General features: G+C 44.1%; 1 protein-coding gene and 1 pseudogene across 3 annotated transcripts in view; one reads left to right on the top strand and one right to left on the bottom strand.

The window, feature by feature from the left end:
• STX2 (syntaxin 2) overlaps positions 1-22,226 on the bottom strand; it is an 82,133-nt gene extending 59,907 nt beyond the window's left edge. For all 3 annotated transcript variants that reach the window (XM_083150280.1, XM_083150289.1, XM_083150299.1), the window contains exons 1-2: positions 22,032-22,226; positions 2,154-2,222 (exon numbers count right to left, since the gene is read on the bottom strand). In XM_083150280.1, coding sequence (XP_083006406.1) covers positions 2,154-2,222; positions 22,032-22,061 — 99 coding nt within the window. In that variant the 5' untranslated portion in view covers positions 22,062-22,226. The remainder of the gene's footprint in view (positions 1-2,153; positions 2,223-22,031) is intronic.
• Positions 22,227-23,090: 864 nt separating this feature from the next.
• LOC146045126 (U2 spliceosomal RNA) lies at positions 23,091-23,297 on the top strand (annotated as a pseudogene).
• Positions 23,298-24,238: the final 941 nt, after the last annotated feature.

The raw sequence follows: 24,238 nt of genomic DNA, 5'->3' as shown, positions 1-24,238 counted from the left end.
TGATATTTAATATATATTACAGCTTAGCATTTATAGTCAAAAGGTACCAGAGTACATCAATCAACTTAATATACTGCAAAGTCACACTTTTTAGGGGGCAATTCAATGGTTTCTTCTTAGGTCCCCGTAGGCAGAGACTCAATTTTCTGACAACTTTCCACTATTTTAGTCATGTTTAGCCTCTTTGTGCAACTAAACATTGTAGTTCTGGCATTTGCAAAGTAAGGAGCGTCCCAATGGAGCAACAAGTAAATTCCTCTGAAAGGAGTCCATTACAATTTGTGTGCTTGTTAAAACATTTGAATCTCTTCCTTGGAACGTGTGACACTAAATCAGTCAGTACCTACCATTACTGGGTCAGTAACTTTCTGTATGGCTGTACATGTTCCCCCACCTGTTTATATACTGTATGCTGTTTACCTTTTACCCACCTGACTGTTGCACAGCATACCGAAAACTAATTCCTAGTATACGCAAGTATACCTGGCCAATAAAGCAGATTCTGATTACTGGGACAGTTTTCTTAAACATACATTTTACAAAATGTAAATTACACACAAAATTGTAGTGTCGAATTTATATAGTATATTTAACCCATTTTGTTGCTGAACACACACAAACACACACACTTTATTGGGAACCCAAGAGGGAGTCTGAATCCATAAGGAATCTAGCACTGGTGTTACTGTATCTAGACTAGGGCTGGTTGAAATCATTGTGGGTGCCTGTCCTCTGTGGTAAAGTAAGAATTGCAGTATATGCACAGCAATAAACAAATTGGAGCATTGTCATCTAAGCAATCACATAGTAAAGCACTATACCCAACAATAAATGGCAATTATCTTATTAAGAATAAAAAGAAATGAGAAAAGTTTGTGTATCCTGTTATTTTAGGTCTGCTCATGCAACCTTGTATGGTCATTTTGTAGGACTCGGTTAAGGTTGGTAATCGTCTTAGTAAATGGGTACAACAGTGGTCAGGTCTCTGCAGGAGAAAAGGGGTCTTTCAAAAGCCTTTAAGAATTTTTTCCACACTTTTTGAATAGGTAACCCTTTACTCATGTTAAACTAGAACACTTTCCAGAGAAACCAACAACATTTATTCACTTTTATTGGCAACTCAGCTGCAGAGCATCAAAATTGCTGCAGATATGCTATAAAGGAAAAGCCTTTATCATAAAAATTGTCTATGACTGCACATGTGTCGCTGACAACCAATCTACAACATTTTGTCAATACAGGCAGCCAGAACGTCATATGCAGACTCAAAAAAAGTGCTTCTGAGTCTCTCCTGCAAATGTCCCATGAACAAGAATAAAAGACACAGCTGAATTACACAAATGACAGATTACTGTATGTACTAGTCTGCTAGGAATGGGGATGCTTTTGAATGGAAAAAAAACAAAAAACAATATTTCACCAAAATTGGGTAAAATTAAATAGGATGAGAGATGCAGAAAGTGAATCCAGTTTTTTTAAAGCGGCAATCATATACACGGGAAAATCAAACTGGTTTTGCAGTTTAGATGATTGCTGCTTTAAAAAAACTATAGATTTCTTACCAAATCTCTCACTTTCTGAACTCTATTAAAATTTCACCCTTTACGTCTGAAACACCGAGCAATTTCCAGGCCAAAAAAACCCAGCAAAACTATTTTACATAAAGTATGCATTTCAGATTATAGTTTACTAATAAAGTATGGGGTTGTAAAACCTCATCGTGTCTGGACATTGCTTGTTAAATCATTGCTCTTGTAAACATCAGGCCTAAATGCGTTCAGAAGAGCCATGTTGTAGAACGGGATGCTTCGTAAATAAAACCCCTTGCCTTTTAATTCTTCATTAAAAAGGTAACTGAAAAATACTTGTTTATTAATAAAGTGCTATATGTAAACTGCCAACATATAAACAATTTCAATGTTATCTATAAAAAAAAAAAGAAAGAAGAGGAATAAGGATTACTTGTCAGTGTTGATTATTTCATGCATTGTTATACAATTCGCTACAGAGGAAATACGTGTCTAGAGAAGAAAACAGCATTTCCTACTCCTATGCTAAACTGGGATACCAGATAAATGTGTTTAGACAAGAACGGAAACATTTTACCATCTCAATTACATAAGTGTTTAAAAAGAAGAAAATGCAATTCCTACCTGATGGAAAAAATCATCCATAAATTGTTCCTTCTGTACAACCACCACAGTGTCCTCATCTCCATTAGCCTGTTTTGGGAGAAAAAAAAGTAAGCAAGCAAATAAGTCAAATAAAAATGTGAGAGGTCGAAGAGCAATTTTATTTTATGATCTGAAATTACTTCTATTGACAAGGAACAGAACCTCTTATACCAAATTCTTACAGGGTTACTTAGAACATAACAAGCAATTTATTCTCTGAATGAGCTGTACTTTGTATTTCACTTCGCACATCCATCCAAAATACCACATCTCTTACCTTCAGCTAAAAAGAAATTCAAGCTACAGTAACATTGGTTACTATTTATACAAAAGGAAAGTGAATTGTGGACAATATTTATTATACTACAGGCCCCCATGCACCACGCGACTTACAGGCGGCAGAATCACATATGATATATTGGATGCCGTCCTTTGCATGCGATATATTGTATGCAATCCCATTCTCCGCTGCCGGGAGGCAGTCTAAGTTGGTGGTCAGATGTGCAGCAGATCCGATCTCCAATACAATGCGCATGGGCCCAAGTATCGTATCGGATGATTTGGCTACTTTTCACCCAATTTCTCAAGCTGAACAGTCGGAATCAGATGAAAAGTGGCCAAATCGCACTAGTGTATGGCCAGCTTAATATATTAAAAATGGAATGTATTCGAATTTTGCTTTTCCTCCGGGTACGTGTAAATCCTCCATCACTGCCTGGCATTTGAAGAATATATTTTATCTAAATGCCATTACCACTGATCTCACGGTTCCTTCAATTCTCAAGAAAGGGTAGCTATCCCATCTCAGGATTTTTTTCCATTATTTACAGGTAAGAGTCTTTTATTCGGAGATTTAGGGGGGTATTCAATGTCAGGGGCACGGCTGTCGAGCTAGCACGACAGCCGTGCCCCTGTCCTGTTCTCGGTTAGCTCGGCAGTCGGGATTCAATGTCCCGGCCGCCGAGCGGCGAGAAGGGGGCGTGGCCTTGAGTTGATGACGGAAATAGACGAGCTCCGGCCGGGAGCTCGCCTATTTACGGCTTTTCTCGGCAGAACGAGCCCGACAGCTGGTGATGTCGGGCTCGTTCTGCGCAAAACCCCTGTTCAATGCTGTCGGGGAAGACCGCATTGAATAGGGCCCCGCAGCCATCTCCCCCGTCGGGAGATGGCTGCGGGAGCTCGAACGGCATTGAATACCCCCCTATGTCTGTCCTAGTTAGTAGGCCTTTAACTTTATTTGCATCTATTCTATCTAGAGGTCTGATTAGACAGACAGACACTGTGCTGGTCGAGGAGACAAGAAATATATGGGATCCCCATGAACAAGCTTGGGAACATGATCTGGGAGCTACTTTGGATAAAGAGGATTTGTCTGAATATGGGATAATGCTGCCTCCAGTTTCACATGTCATTATTAAGGAAACACAAGCTATTATATTTTTGGTATTATGTACCCTCCCTGTTACAATCCATGTGTCCTAACGTTTTGGATAAGTGCTGTAGGGGATGCTACAATGAGGGCACCTTTAGGCACATATGGTGGTCCTGCCCGAATATTTTTAGTATATGACAGGAAGTTATCACTCTCCTCTCCCACCTACTAAAGAGGAGGATTCCCACAGAACCCAAGTTTTCTTTGAAGACTTTCAAATAAATAGTGTTTATAATTATGGACTATATAATTTTCTCATATGATCGACATGCACTAGGGTGACAATGACCAAAGGTCGACATGAGTTTTTCATTCAGATAAATGGTTTATACTTTATGATCCATGTGAACTACAATTATATTATATTGTATCTGTATAGGCTTGAGGTCTCCCCCAAATCCTTGTATCTTAATCTGAATCTCTTTGTTTCCATACTCTCTTACTGCCCTTTCTCTCTTGTGATGGCTTGCAACTCCATCACTGGCAGGTTTATTTTTTGCCACTGTATTCTCCAAAAATTGGAAATATATATATATATATATATATATATATATATATATATATATATATATATATATATATATATATATATATATATATATATATATATATATATATATATAGATAGATAGAAATGAATAAACAGACAGCGGCACTCACAGGAATTTCAAAGTTGTATTCAAAAACGTGACCAAACCAACGTTTCGGGGACTAGCCCCTTTGTCAAGGTGCAGGTAGAACAAGGTGCAAACGGTACAAACAAACTTATATAGGTGCATGGAAAGGTCTTACCGAGTCACGGAGCCCTGAGACGCCGGGAGCCATCCGCCGGAAGTGCGTTTGACAGGAAATGACGCTGCCAAGGACGTACGTGTGGTTACTGTCTAGGAACAAGCTGGAGCGCAAGCTTCCCATGGTTGCCGTAGTGTCGCTGCAACCTTTGTCACGTTTTTTAATACAACTTTGAAATTCCTGTGAGTGCCGCTGTCTGCTTATTCATTTCTACACTTCTGATCCAGAAGGCACCAAGGTCTATTTTACTGCTGTGTTGGAGTGCCGGGCCGCAGATATATATATTATATTTTTTTTTTCAAAATCTAGGAGCCGGAACAAAAAAGTGTAGGAGCCAGACACACTAAAATCGCCCCCAAAAAATTAAATTAACCCAGATTGTCCCTTTCAAAATATACATTTTGAATTATTTTTTAAAATCTGTTAATTGTCACTATACCAGCTCCTGCGCTGACACCGGATAAGGACGGAGCTGAACTCCGCTCAGCTATGCGGGCAGGTAGTGTTCACTCTAGGATTTTTTTTAGGGTAGGATGCGGACCACCGAGCAGGGCACATTGTACAGTAATAATGCCCCAGTATTTTTTTTTTTTAATTCAGTAGTTTTATTGAAAATTTTCACATTTTCTTACAAGTAAAGAACAAACACAAACAAAGCAGAAAACAAATAGAAAACATAGGCAAGATTCAAAGAATCACATATTTAACAAGTAGACAACGTTCCTGCCATTACATGTTTTACATAGTAAAAAGTAATTAGAATTACATACAAAAGTGTGAGTGTTCCATTAAACAATCTCAACAATGTGTACACGATCGTGTCCCCCACCAGAAGTGAGGTATATACAAGCATAGCATTGGATGTACATTGGGAGTTTGCAGCTAGGTATATTGGGTGACCTGTCTGCGTCAGATTTAACCAGGATGACTCGTCCACATATGTTACTCATACAGCCAGAGGGGAATTGTCAAGTTATAGCCTGACTAGGGTCGCACATATAAGGGGGAGGATAGCCATCTATGTCGTTAGTGAGTGATATCCAAGCGGCAAGAGATGGGCCGCTGGGGGCCAGCCAAGCCCTCGCTATACAAACTTTGGCCAACATACTAAGGTTATTTACATATTATTGGGTGTCATGGTCCAGTGTGTCATCTCCAATGGCCGCCAGGAGACACATCGTGGGCGAGAGCGCATCAGGGGGGATTCCCATAGACGTCATGGTCTGGATGACTTGGTGACAAAAAGTCTCAACCACCGGGCAGGACCAAATTAGGTGCCAGAAATTGGCATCCAGATGGGAACGCTTGGGGCACCTAGAGTCAGCCCTTCCCCCCCATATCGAAGAGGCGAGCCGGGGTGAGATACACTATTTGTAGGACATATAATTGGATTTGTTGGAAGCGTGCACAGGAGGTTGCTACACGAGCACTGGCCATAGCCAGTGCCCAGATTTCAGGGGCTAAAGGTCCCAGGTCCTCCTCCAAGCCCGCTCTCAGTGCCGGGAGTACACTGTTATGATGGGAGGTGAGAAATGTGGAATATATGTTGGATATTAAACGTGAGTCACCCACCGTTTGTAATAGAGACTTGACCGGGGCCGTACGGAGGTCAGGTGGGCCTTGGGAGAACTGTGCGTTACATGCGTGTCTTAACTGTAGGTAACGGAAGAAGCATGTGTTGGGTTTAGGGTGATCTAGTTACAGTTGTTGGAAAGAGTTGAATACATTGTTGGTGTATAGTTGACCTATAGAAGTTATGTCATATCGTCCCCAAACCAACCTCAGTTGTTTCCCATTTAATTCCTTAAAGCCCACTGTGACATCTATTGGGGTATCAGGATCCCATCCCGTATTTGCCCTAATCCAAACCAAAATGGCCTGTTTGACCAGGGGTAGTTTGACTAGTGCACTGTTGCCTGAAAGAAGGATCTGATGAGGTTTGAGTCCAGGGACCAAGGCAGACACCATTCTTGTGGGCAAAGCTTCTCCGGAGGTGTCACGTATCCAGGAGTATAGGTGTGAGAGTTGTGATGCAAGATAGTAGAGATGAAAGTTAAGTACCGCCATACCCCCCATGTCTCTCTTCCGGGTTAGGGTGTTCAAACTAATACTTACTCTCTTTGAGGACCATATAATGGAGGATAAGATTCCATCGACTCCTTTAAAAATAGATTGGGGAATATAGATCGGGGAGTGTTGCAGGACGTATAGCAGTTTGGGCTGTGCGACCATTTTAATAAGGCCAATCCTGCCTGTGACAGTTAGAGGTAGCCTTCCCCACACTGCGATCCTTGACAGTAGATATTCCAACTGAGGTTGGATATTGTGTGTTATGTAGTTTGTGGGGTTATTTGATATCCAGATACTTGAACCTGTCTACCCACTTAAGCAGAAGAGGGATGGGTGAGTCTCCAGGACATGGGCCGGTGTATGGCATAATGCAGGACTTATCCCAGTTTATTAATAGACCAGAATATCTACCAAAGGAATTTACAATATCCAGTATCGTGGACATGGTGGTTACATAGTCCGAGACGAACAGCAATATGTTGTCCGCGTACAACGCTATCTTGTCCGTCACGGAGCCGGTCACAAAGCCCTTCACTGCCTGGTTGTGTCTAATGAGGCAAGGCAGTGGCTCCACTGCCAGAGCGAACAAAGCGGGAGAGAGGGGGCAACCCTGTCTGGTGCCTCTGGATAATGGGAATGAGGGGGAAATTTACCCGTTGGCCGAGACCCTAGCATATGGGGAGGAGTATAGGAGCTGTACCCATCTAATGAACCCGGGTCCCAAGCCAAACCTCGACATAGTTCCCCACAGGAATGCCCACTCCACCGAGTCGAACGCCTTTGCAGCGTCGAGAGATACCACGATGGTTGTTGGGGCGTTCTCGCTGGGAAGTTGCAGGAGAGTAAATAGCCTACGGAGATTGATTGTGGATTTGCCCGGCATGAATCCGGAATAATGCCCCAGTATTGCCATGCTGCCATTAGTGACACAGATATAATTAACCCAATAGTGCCATAGCCATAATCCCCCTAGCAGTGACACCCATATAATCCCCCTAGCAGTGACACCCATATAATCCCCCTAGCAGTGACACCCATATAATGCCTTCAGCAGTAACAAATACAGTATATAATGCCTTCAACAGTGACACATACCTGTTCAGTATATAATCATTATACACTAAATCGGTGTTACTGCTGGGGGCATTATACTATAATGCCCCCAGCAGTGACACAGATGTAGTGCGCCAGTAATGCTCACCGCGCCGCCCTATTCTGGTGCTGATGGCAGCTCTTAATTTATGTTAGGGGAGAAGCAGAGATTGCGCTTCTCCCACCAATGACCCTGGTGGCCATTTGAAATATGGAGCCAGCTTGTCAGCCAATCACTGACACTGGCTGCCGGCATCCGAGCTCCGATTTGCAGGCGGCGCGCTGCTTTAAAATATAGAATATACTTACAGCCGGCTGTGTGTCCCCCATGCTGCAGCAGACTGCTTGTCACCTCTCTCTCTGTGGTCAGACATTGCAGATGCCAGTCCCGCCCTGCTGCCCTTTCACCAGAGGGGATCGCCCCACCGCTGAGGTCTCTGTTTAACAAAGACCTCAGCGTCATGTCAGGGCCCTCACTAGGCAGGGGAGCGGGATTCAAATAACCGGCCCCCGCACACAGCACAGGAGCTGGAGCAGTGACTGTTACTGACACCAGCTCCTGCACTGACACCCACAGCACTCTGCTCAGCTATGAGGGCAGGGGAGTGGAATTCAAATAGGCGGCCAGCTCCTGCGCTAACACCCTTGTGAGGACGGAGCAATGCGGGTTGTGAGGGAGGGGGTTGCGCGGAGGTCCGGATCTCTGAGGTACGCTGAGAGGGGGGGCCAGCCAGTAATACTTACAATTATACTTATACTATACTTACAATTAGTAGGATTAGTAGTAGCAGTGGACAGCCACTGCTTCCTGCTGCTGGAAACGGAGCTGATCACCGCTGAGAGGAGGCATGATTGCTAACTTCGGCTATGTGGCTTAGGCAGGCAGGAGCATTTCCAATTAATATATAAAAGAAAAGACTGGTATAGTATAATACCGCTTTTAATAAAATACAATTGTATAAAACAAGGGTATAACACAGCTTGCTCTCACCGAGTGTATTTGTCCACAACGAAATTGTAGACAAAATAAGCAGTGGTGTAACAATCACAGGCGTCCTTGAAAGCTTTCACCCGGTATGGTCAGATCTGGTCCACCCTTCTTCCTTCTCACCGCCAACGCGTTTCAAAACCAACAGGTTTCTTTTTCAAGGGATATGGAGGTAAGGTATGAAGTCCCATATTTATACCCCTATTGGGGAAATCCTATTACAGGCATGGATCCACCTATCCGGCTAAACACAAATATACACCTATACAATATCTATTAGTTCCAGTCCGTGTTTTTTCAAACACTTAGTTCACAGCTGTTCTTCATCAAGACGCATGTTTTACTCCCTTTAACTTCCGCTTTCCGGCTCCTACCGGAAGCAGAAAAGACGTTTTGCGTTCCACTTCCCCGGACTTCCGGTTACCGGTTCCGTGCCGCTTGTGTTCTGATTGCGTTCCATTGCTTCTCTATTGGACGACGAACTAGGTCTACCCTAAAAAAGTAGACCACCTTAAGGGGTACGAGTCCTGCTATAATCAAAACTCTGATTTTTATTCCATATTTAAAACTTTATTCACTATTGTGGTTCTGTTATTTTTTTCTTTTTTGGGTAAAACGAGAAAAGTATAAGAAAAAGAAAATTGGTCAGCGCCCAGGAATTGTTAATTCCAAAAATGACTGCATTTATCTAGCACAGGTGCCTTCCCAAGGTAAGCCAAGGTCCGCACTCACGTATACACCCGGACAGGTGTATAGGGCAGCACTCGGAGACTTGTTACCAAGGTGAAAAACTTTGTGGATTTCTTAGCAGCACTTGTGTGTGCTTGAAAAAAAGGGTGCAAGGCCTGAAATGTTGGTGTTAATAAATCCACAAAGTGTTTGGGTGCCATCAGGGTACAAATACAAAAAGGACCGTCAGATAGGAGACACAATGCAGCGGCACTCACACAGGACTATCACCAAAAAAAAGTCAGACCACTCTGGGGTTCTGTCTTTTTTTTTTACAAGGACCACAAACACGGGGTCTCCGATGAAGACTTTGTTGTTTATTTTGAGCAGAGGGTCACAGCATAGCAGGTTGAATTCATGTAGTCGTTATTACAGGCAGTAGCATACAGGCACTCAGCATAGCAGACTCTTCATAGGATCCAATGATCCCTAGAATAAATCACATCCGTCCTATCACTTGGGTAGCTTTTCCACCATCAAGAGCAAGGTGACTGCACTGAAAACCCTTATATCAGGAAATGCCAGGTGCTGCCGATTATACACATGGGATTCTGCTACTGCTCCCAAAACCTGGTAAGGAGACTCTATAATGGATAGATAATTTCCATTCAAAGGTTTGGGGTCACTGACATTTCCCTAATTTAAAAAAAAATAAAAAAAATAATAAGAACTTTTTTTTCAATAAAGATAATATTAAATTAAACAGAAATACACTATACACTGTTAATGTGGTAAATTACTAGACTAGGCTAGCTGTAATGGTTTTTAAAGGAATATCGACATAGGTGTATAGAGGCCCATTTCCAGCAAATATCACTCCAGTGTTCTAATAGTACATTGTGTTTGCTAATCACATTAGAAGACTAATGGATGATCAGAAAACCCTTGTGCAATTATGTTAGTTTGCAGAAAAAGATCCAAAACAAAATGTGAACTGGTCAGAAAAACATCAAAACATAAGCCATAAATAGAAATATTAAATGTTTACTAAATAAAATGTACTAGCTAGGCCTCATAATTTGGTTACTAAGAAATACGGATCATTTTCATTGTGCTCGACAGAGATTACCAAATGGAAATCATGACTAAAATGAAAACACCTGAGTATAGTTGTACATTATCATAAAACATGGAAAATCTTATACAATCATAACAATTTGGTGCACTGGAGGTTTATTCCTTGAGGGACATAGAAAGCCCCAAAACAATCATGATGGAAGCTCTTGCAGCTTGTATAGGTTGTTCTAAATGCATAAAACTGACTTTCACGGTTAAAATATGAGGAAAGCGCAAGGCTTGCACTTTTGGATGAGTCAACAAAATGGTTAAAAGAATGTAGTAAGCAGTGTGCAATATGGGTGTGGATCACTAGGTCACCAGTCATTAGGCCGACATGAAGGAAGGTTGACAGGGTCATTAGGCCGACACAAGCATTAGGTCGACATGGAGTTTTTCACATTTATTTTGTCCTAAATGTCGACATGGACACTGAAACGTAGCACTGCGGCCGTTGCATGGCGAGCTGCACTCGCCATGCTTTGGGCACAGTGGTTTGCTACACTATTTTATTCTCCCACCATGCCCTAGTGGATGGTAGGGCATTAAATACCGCATGTCGGCTCCAAAAAAAGTGAAAAACCCCATGTCGCCCTAATGACTGTCGACCCAATGACCGTTTCCGGTGAAATATACCAGGGTTCGCAAAAATGCGCTATAGCGCGTATTTTACCATAAAATGGTCCCCGGGGACTCAGTTTTTAAAACTAAAGGGGTCCCCGAGGACCCGCTGTGCTAAACCTGTGAGCCGCCGCTGTGATACAATCACTGCAGCGGCCACCGGGACCCAATCATTGAACAGTGGCCGCCCGGCAGCCAATCACTGTAGGTTTTACAGGTTGCTGCCGCTGCGCACCCTAAAGCCGCGCGCCCTGCATTTTGAGAGCAGGTTACCGTTTCAGAGTCACTGTGTAAGTCCATTGCACTGCTGAGAGCGGGGGGAAGGGGGGGGGGACACAGGATGGGTAAAAGCTCAGCGGAGTAGGTGAGCGGGCTGTCAGGGTGGCGGGGGACTGGATGTAGTTAAAACAACTCAGAGCAGCGTGTCAGCTATTCCAGCCAATTCCAGTCCCCCGCCATGCTCATAGCCCACTCACCTATTCTGCTGAGCAGCATGTCGGCTTTTCCAGCCCTTGGGCAATGCCCCCCCCCCCGTGGCAACAAGCAAAAAATGCCCCCTCCACTGTGGCAACCAACCTTAAATGCCCCCTTCCACCCCGCCTCATGGCAACCAGCATAAAACGCCCCCTCTCCTGTGGCAACCAGCATAAAATGCCCCCCCCCCCCCCCAGCATGTAACCCCTGCAAGGAGCATATAACCCCTAGCAACAAGCATGTAGGTAAGCAGCACTTATGTGCTATAATATATACTGGGCATTACAGTGTGTGCTGTAATGTGTACTGGGCATTACAGTGTGTGCTGTAATGTGTACTGGGCATTACAGTGTGTGCTGTAATGTGTACTGGGCACACCGGTGTGTGCTGTAATGTGTTCTGGGCACACCGGTGTGTGCTGTAATGTGTTCTGGGCACACCGGTGTGTGCTGTAATGTGTTCTGGGCACACCGGTGTGTGCTGTAATGTGTTCTGGGCACACCGGTGTGTGCTGTAATGTGTTCTGGGCACACCGGTGTGTGCTGTAATGTGTTCTGGGCACACCGGTGTGTGCTGTAATGTGTTCTGGGCACACCGGTGTGTGCTGTAATGTGTTCTGGGCACACCGGTGTGTGCTGTAATGTGTTCTGGGCACACCGGTGTGTGCTGTAATGTGTTCTGGGCACACCGGTGTGTGCTGTAATGTGTTCTGGGCACACCGGTGTGTGCTGTAATGTGTTCTGGGCACACCGGTGTGTGCTGTAATGTGTTCTGGGCACACCGGTGTGTGCTGTAATGTGTTCTGGGCACACCGGTGTGTGCTGTAATGTGTACTGGGCACACCGGTGTGTGCTGTAATGTGTTCTGGGCATAACGGTGTGTGCTGTAATGTGTTCTGGGCATAACGGTGTGTATTGGTACTACTATGTGACCACACCACTTCCCCCAAAAAAACATGCCCTCATTTTTTAGCACGCGCCTTCGCCGCGCACTGTCCCTGTTTTCAGGTTTATATAGTTTCTAGTATATATGTATCTTTATGCGAGTGGGCAAATTGATACTTCTCCCTGACCCACATGTGCCATGCTGGGGAGAAGGGGAGAGGAGGCTTTATTCCATTGGGACCCAGAAAAGGTCAGGTAGGACCCCAATATTTAGAAGTGAAGGGTCCCTGGAACCCACTTTTTTGGGTGGTTTTCGGGAACACTATATACACACACACAATACAAATGTAAAGTGATATAGGACTATTTACTAAACAATAATCATTCAAGCAGTGTTTTGTCTTCTGGGCAAAATAGCTTAAATGTTTAAATGTTTCCAATCACATCATTTATTCTGGTTAAAGACTGTCAGAGTTTACATTACATATATTTTAACCTGGCATCCATTTTCACTCTCTAATTTCTGTCTATGTAATTCTCGAGCTCTTCGTAAAGTAATAAAATCAATGACATTAGAAAGCTATAAATAGCCATTTCCAAACATAATAAAACTGATGTCACACAGGGTTGACAAACATTAACATTGCAGCGAATGCTACTTTCTGCCTTTGCATGTAAGCTGCAAATACTTACAAACATAGAATTTGACAGCAGATACGAACCATTTGGCCCATCTAGTCTGCACCTTTTTTATCCTTCAGGTAATCTCAACCCTTTTTGATCCTTATTTCTTGTATAACGTTATATGAACTCATGTATATAAATTATAATGGGCGTAGAACAATTCAGATGATCTTAAACAGAATTGGGTAAATTTATTTCAGTGCTAAGAACACAAATGAGATATTCTGGAACAGCAAATGGGATCCATCTAACATGCACATTTTGCCTCTCACCCCATAGAGGAGCCTGGGAACACTTGTGATGAAAGGGCTACTGGAACTGGTCAAGCAGAGCAATTGAATTCCCCTGGATTTCTCTCATTGCAAAACACAACTTTAATTATAGAAAATTAATGCAAAATTATAAATAGTATTGAGCTAAGCAAAACACTTCCAATATAAATTGAGGACATATCCTTTAGTACCAAGTGGATCTTAAACATATGTTCTTTCATGAAGTAGTACACAACAGATCAGGTTTGTGTCATAAGGCTGCCTATAGCCTGGTCGGAGGAGCTAATGTTTAAACACTAGCTGCACAGACTGAACACAAACGGACTTTGAAATGAAGTGTCAAGCTGCAAAGTCCTAAGGCTACATAGCAATGTAATAAACTTATTCCCTACAGAAGGATTTATGTTGCTGTATCTTGTAACATAAAGCTTATCTGTAGCCTTACTGGCAAATGTGTGTATTTAAATAAAAGTGGAAAAGTCCTTTAACTTAATAATGTTTATATAGCTGTAGAAAACGATGTATGAAACTGCAGAAAAAAAAGGTGTGTAATGCCAAATGGATATACCACTCTGGTGGATGGCTGCCTAAATGTAATGTTAGGGAAAAATCCTCGCTGTGAGATGATGGATCCCTTTAAAAAGGCGAGGTTTGCGGCAAATGTGGTGGAACTGCTGCATTTTATGATGAGCCCTGCCGTTTGAATGGCCAGACTCGCTGATTCCACCTAGCCTAAGGGAACCAGCGAGGTGGAAATGGCGAGTGAAGGGGAGGGAGTTCAATACTGTGATGGCGAGCTATCAAACGTGCACCCATTACTACTTAGTTCAGGTTTTTAGAAATATGCGGACCTTGCGAACAAATCTGAATTACCGCTCCCGATATCCCCCCCCCCCAAGGAGGTCTCATACAGAGCACAAGATGGAAGATGTCACTTCATCATCTTTGGGGGAAGCAGAGGAGGAACTGAGCGCTACCAGAAGGTAAATAAGTGTGGCCTTATTAAGCTACCTGAAAACTTCAAATTTCTATATTAGCCATGGGGGAGAGGTGTTAGGGCTTCAGGAGCAAGTTACTACAATAATTTGTAAAAATAATATTTTGGGGAAAAATCTGAGTGCGCAAAATATAAAAATCTCTAGCTCAACTGAATGTGATTACAGATGTGGTTATTTGTGAACCTGGACTTGGTCTAGATCAGTGATGGCTAACCTTGGCACTCCAGCTATTGTTGAACTACACATCCCAGCATGCCCTGCTACAGTTTTACTATTTGGCCATGCTAAAACTGATGCAGGGCATGCTGGTATGTGTAGTTCAACAACAGCTGGAGAGTCAAGGTTAGCCATCACTGGTCTAGATGCTGGGCTGCGACGTGAAGGTTTTGGACAGAATGTGGCTGGCTTGATGAAGACTTTCCTCATTCACAGATGAGACAGTGATGGGTAGAGTGAGTAGCAGTGAAGTACCAGCTGTAGATTACTGGAATGGAGCAGAACAGCTACTCAGGGTGACTGGTTGATTCACTGAATTGATGCAGTACCCTCTATTCAGAATATGATCTGAAACAGACATATGCTGTGAAACTTGGATGAGCACAGTACCAGGTGAGCAGGGTCACTGGGGTGGCTGCAGTACAGAAAAACAGGATTGCTGAAGTGCAGTAATGGGGCATACACCTGGGGAGGTTCCAGGGCTATTCTAAGTGATCTGACTAGATCGCTTAGAAATTAAGCACAGATCACTGCGTGTGTATACACCCTCCAACATCAATGGGTGGTCCTGCCTGACTAGATTTACTGTATACCGCATTCAGTATAAATCTAGTAAGATCGCTGGTGTTCTCATGGTGAGAACACTGGTCCCCACACATCGTTCAGCACACATTGCTGGTGCACCGCATGTGTGCCAGTGATGTGTTCTAAACGATGTTTGCAAACTTACATCACTTAGCACGGAGCTACAGTCAGCCCATGTGTACGTCGCATACCAGCGGTTCAGGTTAACTAAGATATGCGCTATACCAGCAGTAGGGATTTTCTCTCAAACTGGGATGGGCACAGAATGAGATGAGCAGAGTTGCTGGGATGACTGCAGTGCAGGATAGCAGGATTACTGAAGCAGCTGCAGTACCAGCAGTATAGGAAATACCATAGAGATATCACAGGGTCACCTATGCAGGATAAGCCTATAGCTTATAGATTGTAAGCTTGCGAGCAGGGCCCTCCTACATTTTGACTGTCTGTAAATACCCTGTTTTGTTGTACCACTGTCCCCTTTGTAAAGCGCAACGGAATATGCTGCACTATATAATAAACTGTTAATAAATAAATAAGCCAGTGATTGCAGTATATTGAGAATGCACTTGTCTGTGGGTTCCAGAACACAGGCACTTGCTGCATGCCAGTAGGACTGATAAGAGGCTACAAAGCATTGGTGATTTTCCATATTCAATTCAATATGGAGTGGCTAGCTGACAGACTGTCATGGCGACGTCCATTGCGGATTTGTGGGATCACAGCATGGAGGCAGATGGTGCTATATGCTAGATGAACTAGCAGGTGACAGCATGCGCCTTTGAGTTTTCCGCAGGTGAGAGAGTACCCCGGTAGGTAGAGCTGTAAACCTGGTTATGCGACACCCCTTTCACATCTTTTGGATACCAATAAAAAAAAAAAAAAAAATGTAGAAAGCATAAACTACAGGCTGTTAAACCAATGTAGCTTCATTGGCCCTGTCTGAATCCACCAAGTGTTAAGGCCCATACTAAGCAGGGGGAGGACAGCTTTCCATTGCAGGACACTATGGAAAGCAATCCACCCCATCGCTCATCTGCTGGTAAAACTGAAAACTCTAAATCAGGTGGTCGCCACCAGTGATGATGCGGGAGCACAAATCAGCATTCAACAATTATCGCTGCCCTGTACACACTGGGCAGCTCAAAGGACAAACTGAGCTGCTTTCAGCTCAAAGTCACCCAGTGGGGGTTATTCTGATTCACTCGCAAAGGCACAATCACTCTCTGATGCAGCTTTCACACCGCATAAACGGCATTGACCCAGCAATTTAAAACATATTTATAAATGGGTCAGACAGCCTTAACCCCTTTCACACCGCATATCTTAAACGGTATATTACCCGTTTAAGTGCGGCCTGAAAGGGGAATTACCGTTTCAATGCCGTTTTATCCCATCACATTACACAGGGACATGGAAACGGGTAAGACCCTGCTTTTTAACCATTTTGAATTACCGGTTTTCTTGAACCGGTAAATTCAAAACGGACCTTTCACACAGCACATAATACAGTTTTGAAACGGTAAAAAATACGGCATTTTACCCGGTAAAAAGTGCGGTCTGAAAGGGGTATGATGGACAAAACCATATGCACTGCAGATGGGGATGATGTAACATTTGCAGGGAGAGTCAGATTTGGGTGTTTTATTGTTTCTGTGTAGGGTAAATACTTTTTGCTTTATTTTTACACTGCAATATAGATATCAGTTTGAAGTACACACCCCACCCAACTGTAACTCTCTCTGCGCATTTTACACCAGCCCCACCTGCAGTGCACATGGTTTTGTCCATTAGAGAGTGATATATAAAAAAAAAACAGTTGACTAATACCCCTTTTACAGCAAAACTGCCAGGTCGCATCCAGGTTTTTGGACACGGATGCGACCCGGCAACTGTTCCCTTTTACACCTTCGTTCCCCGGCATTATGCCGGGTAGGGGACGCCGGTGAAGTCGGGTCCTGACCCAGCACCTCGAGATGACATCTCCAAGCGCTGGGAAACCTGCCGACAGACACCCCCGTAACGCCGACCGTGTCAAGCCCAGCACCCAGGTAAGCTGCTGGGCTACCCCCAGCCTCCGTGCACCCCAACCTCCGTCCATGAGGTGAATGGATGCCGCATACAGGCATCCATTCACCTCTGCATAGTACCGCAGACAGCAGCGGAGGCTGTACGCAGCCCCTGCCCAACCTCCGGACTGACCTCAGGGCGCTGCAGTCCGGAGGTTGGGGCTCCCTGATTGGTGGAAATGGGTCCCTAGTTGGATGACCCAGGTTACCCATTTACACGGCCCCTGACTCCGGGGAAGCCCTGTCTCCGACCTTGAACATTTGCTGGGTCAGGAACCAGGTTATTTATTTATTTTTTTACCCCTTTTACACCAAGCCCCGTCCTGGACTGGAGCGGCAACAACCCGGGTCAGAGCTCTGGTGTAAAAGGGGTATAAGAAGAATGTCATAGGGTGTACTTGCTTTCTTGCAAATGTGTACCGATAGCCCATATTCTCATACCAGTGGTCACCTGCATTCTCCCCAACAGTCAGATTTACTGCACAGCAATACAACACATTTAGATCTATGTCATTTGCACCATTATTATTAGATAATAATAATAATTCTTTATTTTATTATTCTTTACATCCAGCAGATTTTTGGCATCATGTTAAGCTTGGTGACACAAGTGGTGGCCACTTTCTTTTACCAAAACTTCAAAAGGAGTCAACCGAGTTAAGGGTATAGAAGCAATGTGCCATTGCATATGGCAGCACTTAAGTTAGGTACACACTAGAGCGATGGAGATTGCCAGTATACAATGGCAGGATGTTAATGAAGGGCAAAACGATCATTGCTCCCTCCTTCATTAGCATGCATTAGTGATGTCGCTAGGTTTGATGTGCAGCACATCAATCCTAACATTGGAGCATTTGACTGCAGAAGTGTGCATATTGAAGATATACACTGAGCAATATGTCGGTTGGATCCATTCTGACCAGACGGTATATCTTTAAGTGTTTAGCTTACTTGCATCTAACTATAGGGACCCCCCAAAAAACTGCATACAGGTAGTGGGCATAACCCCAAAAGTTAAGATTTTAGAAGGTCAGACCCAATATTCATAAGGACTGTTACTTTTGCAATGTTAGGAAGTATGAGTGGGCAAGGCTAAAATAATGTAAACAACACCAAAAAAGAATTGTAAATCTAACCTTTTATACCTACTTTCAGTAATTGTGCTATGTTTGAATTTTGCAATTACAAAAAAAAAAAAAAACACACACACACGCGCGCGCTTGTCCCTGTAACTGAATTTTATGATATTAATCATGATGGTAAAATAATCCACTGCAGCCCAGTTATAAAGCAGAACAGGGGAAGGCAAAGTAAGGCAATCCAGCTGCTGTGAAACTACGCATCTCAACATGTCCTGCTACATTTTTGCTGTTGGATTGTGGCAGGCTATTGTATGCTGAAATGTGTAGGTCCACAGCTGGAATGCCTTAGCTACAATATGCACAGCATGGAGTATTTATCACTACATTACAGACAGGCAACGGTTTCTCCTAAATATTTAGGGCATCTGACAAACATTAAACTTTTATAGTAATTTTAATTATTTGGACACCATGACTGTAGCCTTATATATGTGTATTAATCAATACAAAAGACCATTTTTACAAAGCAAATATTACAAGCTACCATGATGCTCACCATATCACGCAGCCCTGTATACTGTCATGATGATCTGAACAATCATAAAAATGACTTGTCTTAAGGCCCGTCTGACGGACGGGCAAAAGTTTATACTTATCTAATTCTCAAAAGTTATGTAGGTTTTTAATTTAATGGACCCTTATAGGCCTTTAACCTCTTTGGTGGTGTGTCCGGAAATTTCTGCGTGCACACTGCGCCTGCTCCCCCAAAAAATTCCCAGGCATGCCACTGTAAAGAAAGGGTGCACCAGTGGTGTGTCCAGTGGTGATCCAATGGCACACACCACCATCTTCTCTGTCGCTGATCCCCCCCCCCCCCTCCCTTGTTGCTGATCAAAGCGGCCGCAAATAGCCGAAGCCACCAGCTGCAGTCCCAGGGGAGCAGAGGATGCTGAAGAGGGCAGCAACTGCCCCTTCTGTGGTATTTCTGGGGCAGGACGAACCTGTCCTGGTAGGTTTGTCCTGCCCCACGAAAACCCACCACTCAAGGGGTTAAGTCTCCACTTAAGGGAGTCTGTTCATTGTGTTGTATTCAGTGCCATAGAGGTGGTGGGATCAGATACTTTTTACCCAGATGTGTTGGAGGGGCCTGGCTCCCGCACCCCCTTCCTCGCTGCAGAGACCGGGCAGTGGGTGTAGAGTGCTTAGGCTGCTGCAGCAGCATAGCCTCTCTCCCCAGCTCAGCACACACTGCTCAATTGTATTTACAGGGGTGTGGCCACGCAGCCTCCCTTTGACCATGTCCCTTTTTTACTGGGGGCTCGGCGGTGCTTTCAGTGGCCCTAGTTGTATTCAAAAACTCATAAGATTTCCAACAACACACCCCAATGTATGAAAGCAACAGAAATAGCATGGACCCTTGTAACAGCACCCTTAAGGGTACGTCCAATTAAACCCATCTTCGAACTTAGATTGTCCCTTAAGATGATAAGGTAGTCTGCAAAGTTTTAAGACGATTAGTAAAAGCGTTTGACAGTTACATCCGTACACACACAAACATCATTCAACTATACTTCTGTAGATAAAGCACAGACCTATCACATAGCACTGTGCTTTATGTAGAGTAAGACATTTTAGATAAATATATGTGGCATTACACATAAATGGACATAATTAGGTTGCACCTACTTTGTACACCACTTTCTATATAGTTATATATATAGTTTCCCAACATCTGAAAAGAGAAGCACTGAGTACACAGATGTGTATCATCACTGCAGAGACCAGTGACTCCCATAGAGGAATCCTACAGGATGTGTCTAGTAGTGAAATGTGATCAATGACTACCCTCCTCCTCGCCCCCTGGAACTGGGAAACAAAGCTCTGTCATCCGACATGCAGGAATCACTAGTGGATACAAAATTCTTTAAAAACTTTCAACACACTTTTTTTTCTTCTCCTCCAGGCACTGATCTTGCTCGGCCAAAAACACATCATCATAGCAACCACATACAGCGTAATTGCTAAATGACATAACATGGCTTGCTGTACCAATTATTCATGTGTGGCTCTGGGTAAAGGCAAGCACTGCTGGAGATACTAGCTTGTGCTGTTATTATTTTGTACAGCAATACCCATTAGGACAATAATAGGCCATAAACTATGGATGAAAAATAAAATAGCTCTGCAGGAAACCAATTGATAGTGCCAGAAAATGATTACAAACATTTTACAATAAAAAAAATAAATGAACAGGATATGAAACATACCTGTTTGCATTCAATACTAATTTATTTACCACAAGTTTATCATACAGTAATGTTAAAAACCCACACACACATTATATATAATCCATAGGCAACATTAGTAAATCATCCACAAGTACAACTACAGTGCATACAGTACAGAGTCGTGTGTTGTCTGTCAAGTAGAACGTACACATTTACTGAATGAATATCACTCAGAAGTGCTATCATACGTTATATCACCTAGTGTGCACAGGGCTTCTTTCATACTGTATAGAGGGGTCAATTCATTAATAATTGCAAACGCAATTCTATCTGGGTGTGATATTAGTATCAAATTGCAGTGTGCAAATGTATATGTTCCCTTGTTGTGGGAGCCATGTGCAGTCCTCTAATTACGCATGTGTGACCGCCATGGCTTGGGCGGGGCCCTAAGGGAAACCTCTGCCAGTTGTTGCAGAGGTTTGCAACCTGTAGCCTAGGCATATCCATGGCCCTCCGGCTGTTGTGAAACTACAAGTCCCATCATGCCTTGCCACAGTTTTGCTATTAGGAAAAGCTAAAATTATTGCAAGGCATGCTGGGATGTGTAGTTTCACAACAGCTGGAGGGCCACAGTTTGGACATGCCTGCTGTAGCCCATAGGCTACAAGAGGAACAAGCAGGGGAATTGTTTGCATTCCAGCACTTGATAAATCTGACAGCATTATCCTCCATAGAAGCCGACCAGGGTTGCGGCTTCTGTCACCAAAATATATCTTCTGCGGTCCATACTTCACACTTAGGGGGTTATAATAAATATTTGCAATAACCTTCAAAAAATGGGTGTTTCCAGGAAATAATTTGCAAATATTTAAGAATGGGCCCCATATCGACATACAGTAAAAGTTTACTTACAGATGTTCCATTACAGCTTTGCTGCATATAGCCAATTGCTGTAGCAGGATTGCGATGCAAAAGGTTTTACAGGATGCCAAGTGCTTACGCATTGCTGCTTAGCTCCATTACTGGGTATGGGCAGCAGGCACCCATTGACGTCTATGTGTACCAGTGTACCACTATATCACCACAGGTGCATGCAACACTATAAAATGGACACATTATTTATTAAAAGTAATTTATATAACGCACACATTTTCCACAGCACTTTACAGAGAAAATGTGAACATTCACTTTATCTGTATATAGATTATATTACAAGTTAACTGTAGAAATGTGAAGTTAGTGCACCCCATATTCTGAGCAAACAGACCCCTGGATGCAGACTGAGTTGGGTCTGTACTGCAATTACATGTAGCTCTGATCGTGGAAGATAAAGTGACATAATAATGGCATAAATAGCAATTGCATCTGATGCGTGCAAACTTCCTAGAGGAAGAGCCTAGGGACACTACAGGACATGCGTGCCAACCATAACAGCCCATACAAGATAACACAAGGTGATGCAGGGAGCCGCGCTGCAGGGACAGTCACAGGACAGGGACAAGTGAGCAGAGCAGGGAGGCAGCAGCAGCGGCGGCGGATGTACACTACAGCCCGGCAGAACCGTTACTCCGCGAATGACAACACTTACCGCTGACAGCTCGGTCAGCCGGTCCCTCATGCCCGAACGTGCTGCTGACTCCCCTGAGCCAGGGAGTGTACTTCCCGGTGTCTGTGGGGAGGATCACCGCCTCCTGCCCTCCGTCCGGTACCACAGCAACCACCGCTGTTGGGAGTAGCGGCAGGAGGGGGGAAAGAGATCCTCCGCGCATGCGCTCTAGCATCCAGTCCCTCCTTGCTCCCTGAGCCGAGAGCAGCGCCAGAGAAAACATGTGGGCGCGGTTATGCAAATCTGCCAGCGGGTGTGTGTGTGGGAATCGGGTAGTCACCCTACAGTACACTACAGTACACACTACACAACCCACTGAGTGACCCCCAGATGTTGCAGCAGCTCGCATGTTGAAGTCATTTGACTGATGCTCTTTGACTATTAGTTTTTTGGGGGCTGTTCCTTTGTGTACAGTATGTCTGTAGACTGTACATAGCTATGCACAGGGGTAGGGATGGACAGTGCCTGATTAACCAATAGGCTGATTAGGCAGCAGTCTAGGGTGCCAGGACTAGGGTGGGTTAACTCGCCATGCCTGCAAGTTAGCATGGCTATGCATGAGGTTTCTGTTATTTAAGTAATTTTGAAAATCCCTATTTTTATGTGAAATTGCCAGGTTCAGAATAAGTGGCAAATCTTAACAAACAGTTAATTATGCAATTGTAAGTTATTTATTAACTTAGTTTGGCTAATTTTTACAATTAGCTAAGTATTCAATAATGGGTTAAATTGTCTATGACAGGAATGTGAAAGTGTGGATGAAACAGGCGGTTTTAACATTGCAGATGGGAGTTACATAGCCATAACTAGACATTTTGGTGCACTGTGCCAGAAAGAGAATTAATACCCCCTCTCCATCGTATTCAAATTAGGAACTGTACATGCCAAAAATATAGGGGCATTACTAGCTGCAACAATCAACTCCTAGTTGTTAAACCACTCCCAGACAAATAGCTCAATGTCTGCATGCATACAGTACCTCATACTTGTTTACTCTCTCAGAATGGCCATGCCAGGTGTCAGTGATGCACTAGTATGGCCATCGCTTCTCAGCCTTTTGGCTAAGATCAAGTGTAGTATCTGTTCTTATCAGTGGGTATGGACTGGCCTCTGGCAGAGAATAGAGAAAGGCTGGACTGAGTAGCTGCTCTGATGGGCGGAGGGTGTGGGACCCCTCTTTTTTGCCTGGGAGTGGTGAAAAGTCTGTCTGAGTACCTTCACCTCTGCCAGTGGTAGGAGGTGTTGTTTCCGTAAACCCACTGGTGAGAGGCGGGGCCGGATTTGTGCCTAGGCCAGTGAGGCACTGGCCTCAGGGCGGCACCAATTAAGGGGCGGCAGGCAGGCTGACATTCTGTTAAATAGCAGCATGGCACAGCATGTGGGCAGCGGCGAGTGACGAGCGCCGCAGACATGAATTACCATATGTCGCTGGCAGCGCCGCTCGTCACCCACCACTGCCCACTCTGCCATGCACATTACATCACCGCTTAGTGGCTGGATCTGACGGTCCCCCTGCACGTCCAGAAATGGCTCAGGATCACTGCTGCCGGCTCCCGCCCATTGGCTACTCTACACACACACACAGTCTATTGGCTGCTGTGTATCCAGCAGCTGAGCTGAGTGGCACGCAAATCCTCCCTGCACTCAGTCAGTCACAGTGTGTGAGCCGGAGAGAGACTGACAGAGACACTGTGCTAATCACTGTACTAATAAGTGCATCCCTCCCTCCGGGTCCTCCGTACAGTGAGCAGTCCAGAGTGCTTAAAAAAATATTAAGGTGGGCTACACAGTTACATTTTTATGAAATATATAAATAACAATGTATATACATGTATGATTTCATTAAAATAGGGGGGGACACAAAAATGTTGTGCCTAGGGGCGGCCTGACCCCTAAATTCGCCCCTGGTGAGAGGGGGGAGAAACACTGGGCCTAGTAGTTTGTCTCTCTTGACGGGGTTCGTAGCCCCCGAAGGATGAGACAGCGAAAGGCTCAGTCTAGTATCCAATCCCAAGGAGCGGAGAAAGGCTGGGACTGAGTAGATGGCTCCTGTTCCAGAGGTTCCTAGCCTCTGATGGGGAGACCGCGAAAGGCCCAGCTTAGTACCTTAACCTTGGGATCGAAGAAACACTGAGACTGAGTAGATTGCTCTTCCGAGGGGGTCGCAGCCCCTAAGGGAGTCAGTCGAA

This window comes from Crinia signifera, chromosome 1 (genome assembly GCF_055691185.1).
Source record: "Crinia signifera chromosome 1, ASM5569118v1, whole genome shotgun sequence".
In the NCBI taxonomy this organism is placed as follows: Eukaryota; Metazoa; Chordata; class Amphibia; order Anura; family Myobatrachidae; genus Crinia; species Crinia signifera.
The sequence above is the reverse complement of the archived record's forward strand: the minus strand, read 5'-3'. Positions and strand labels throughout refer to the sequence as shown.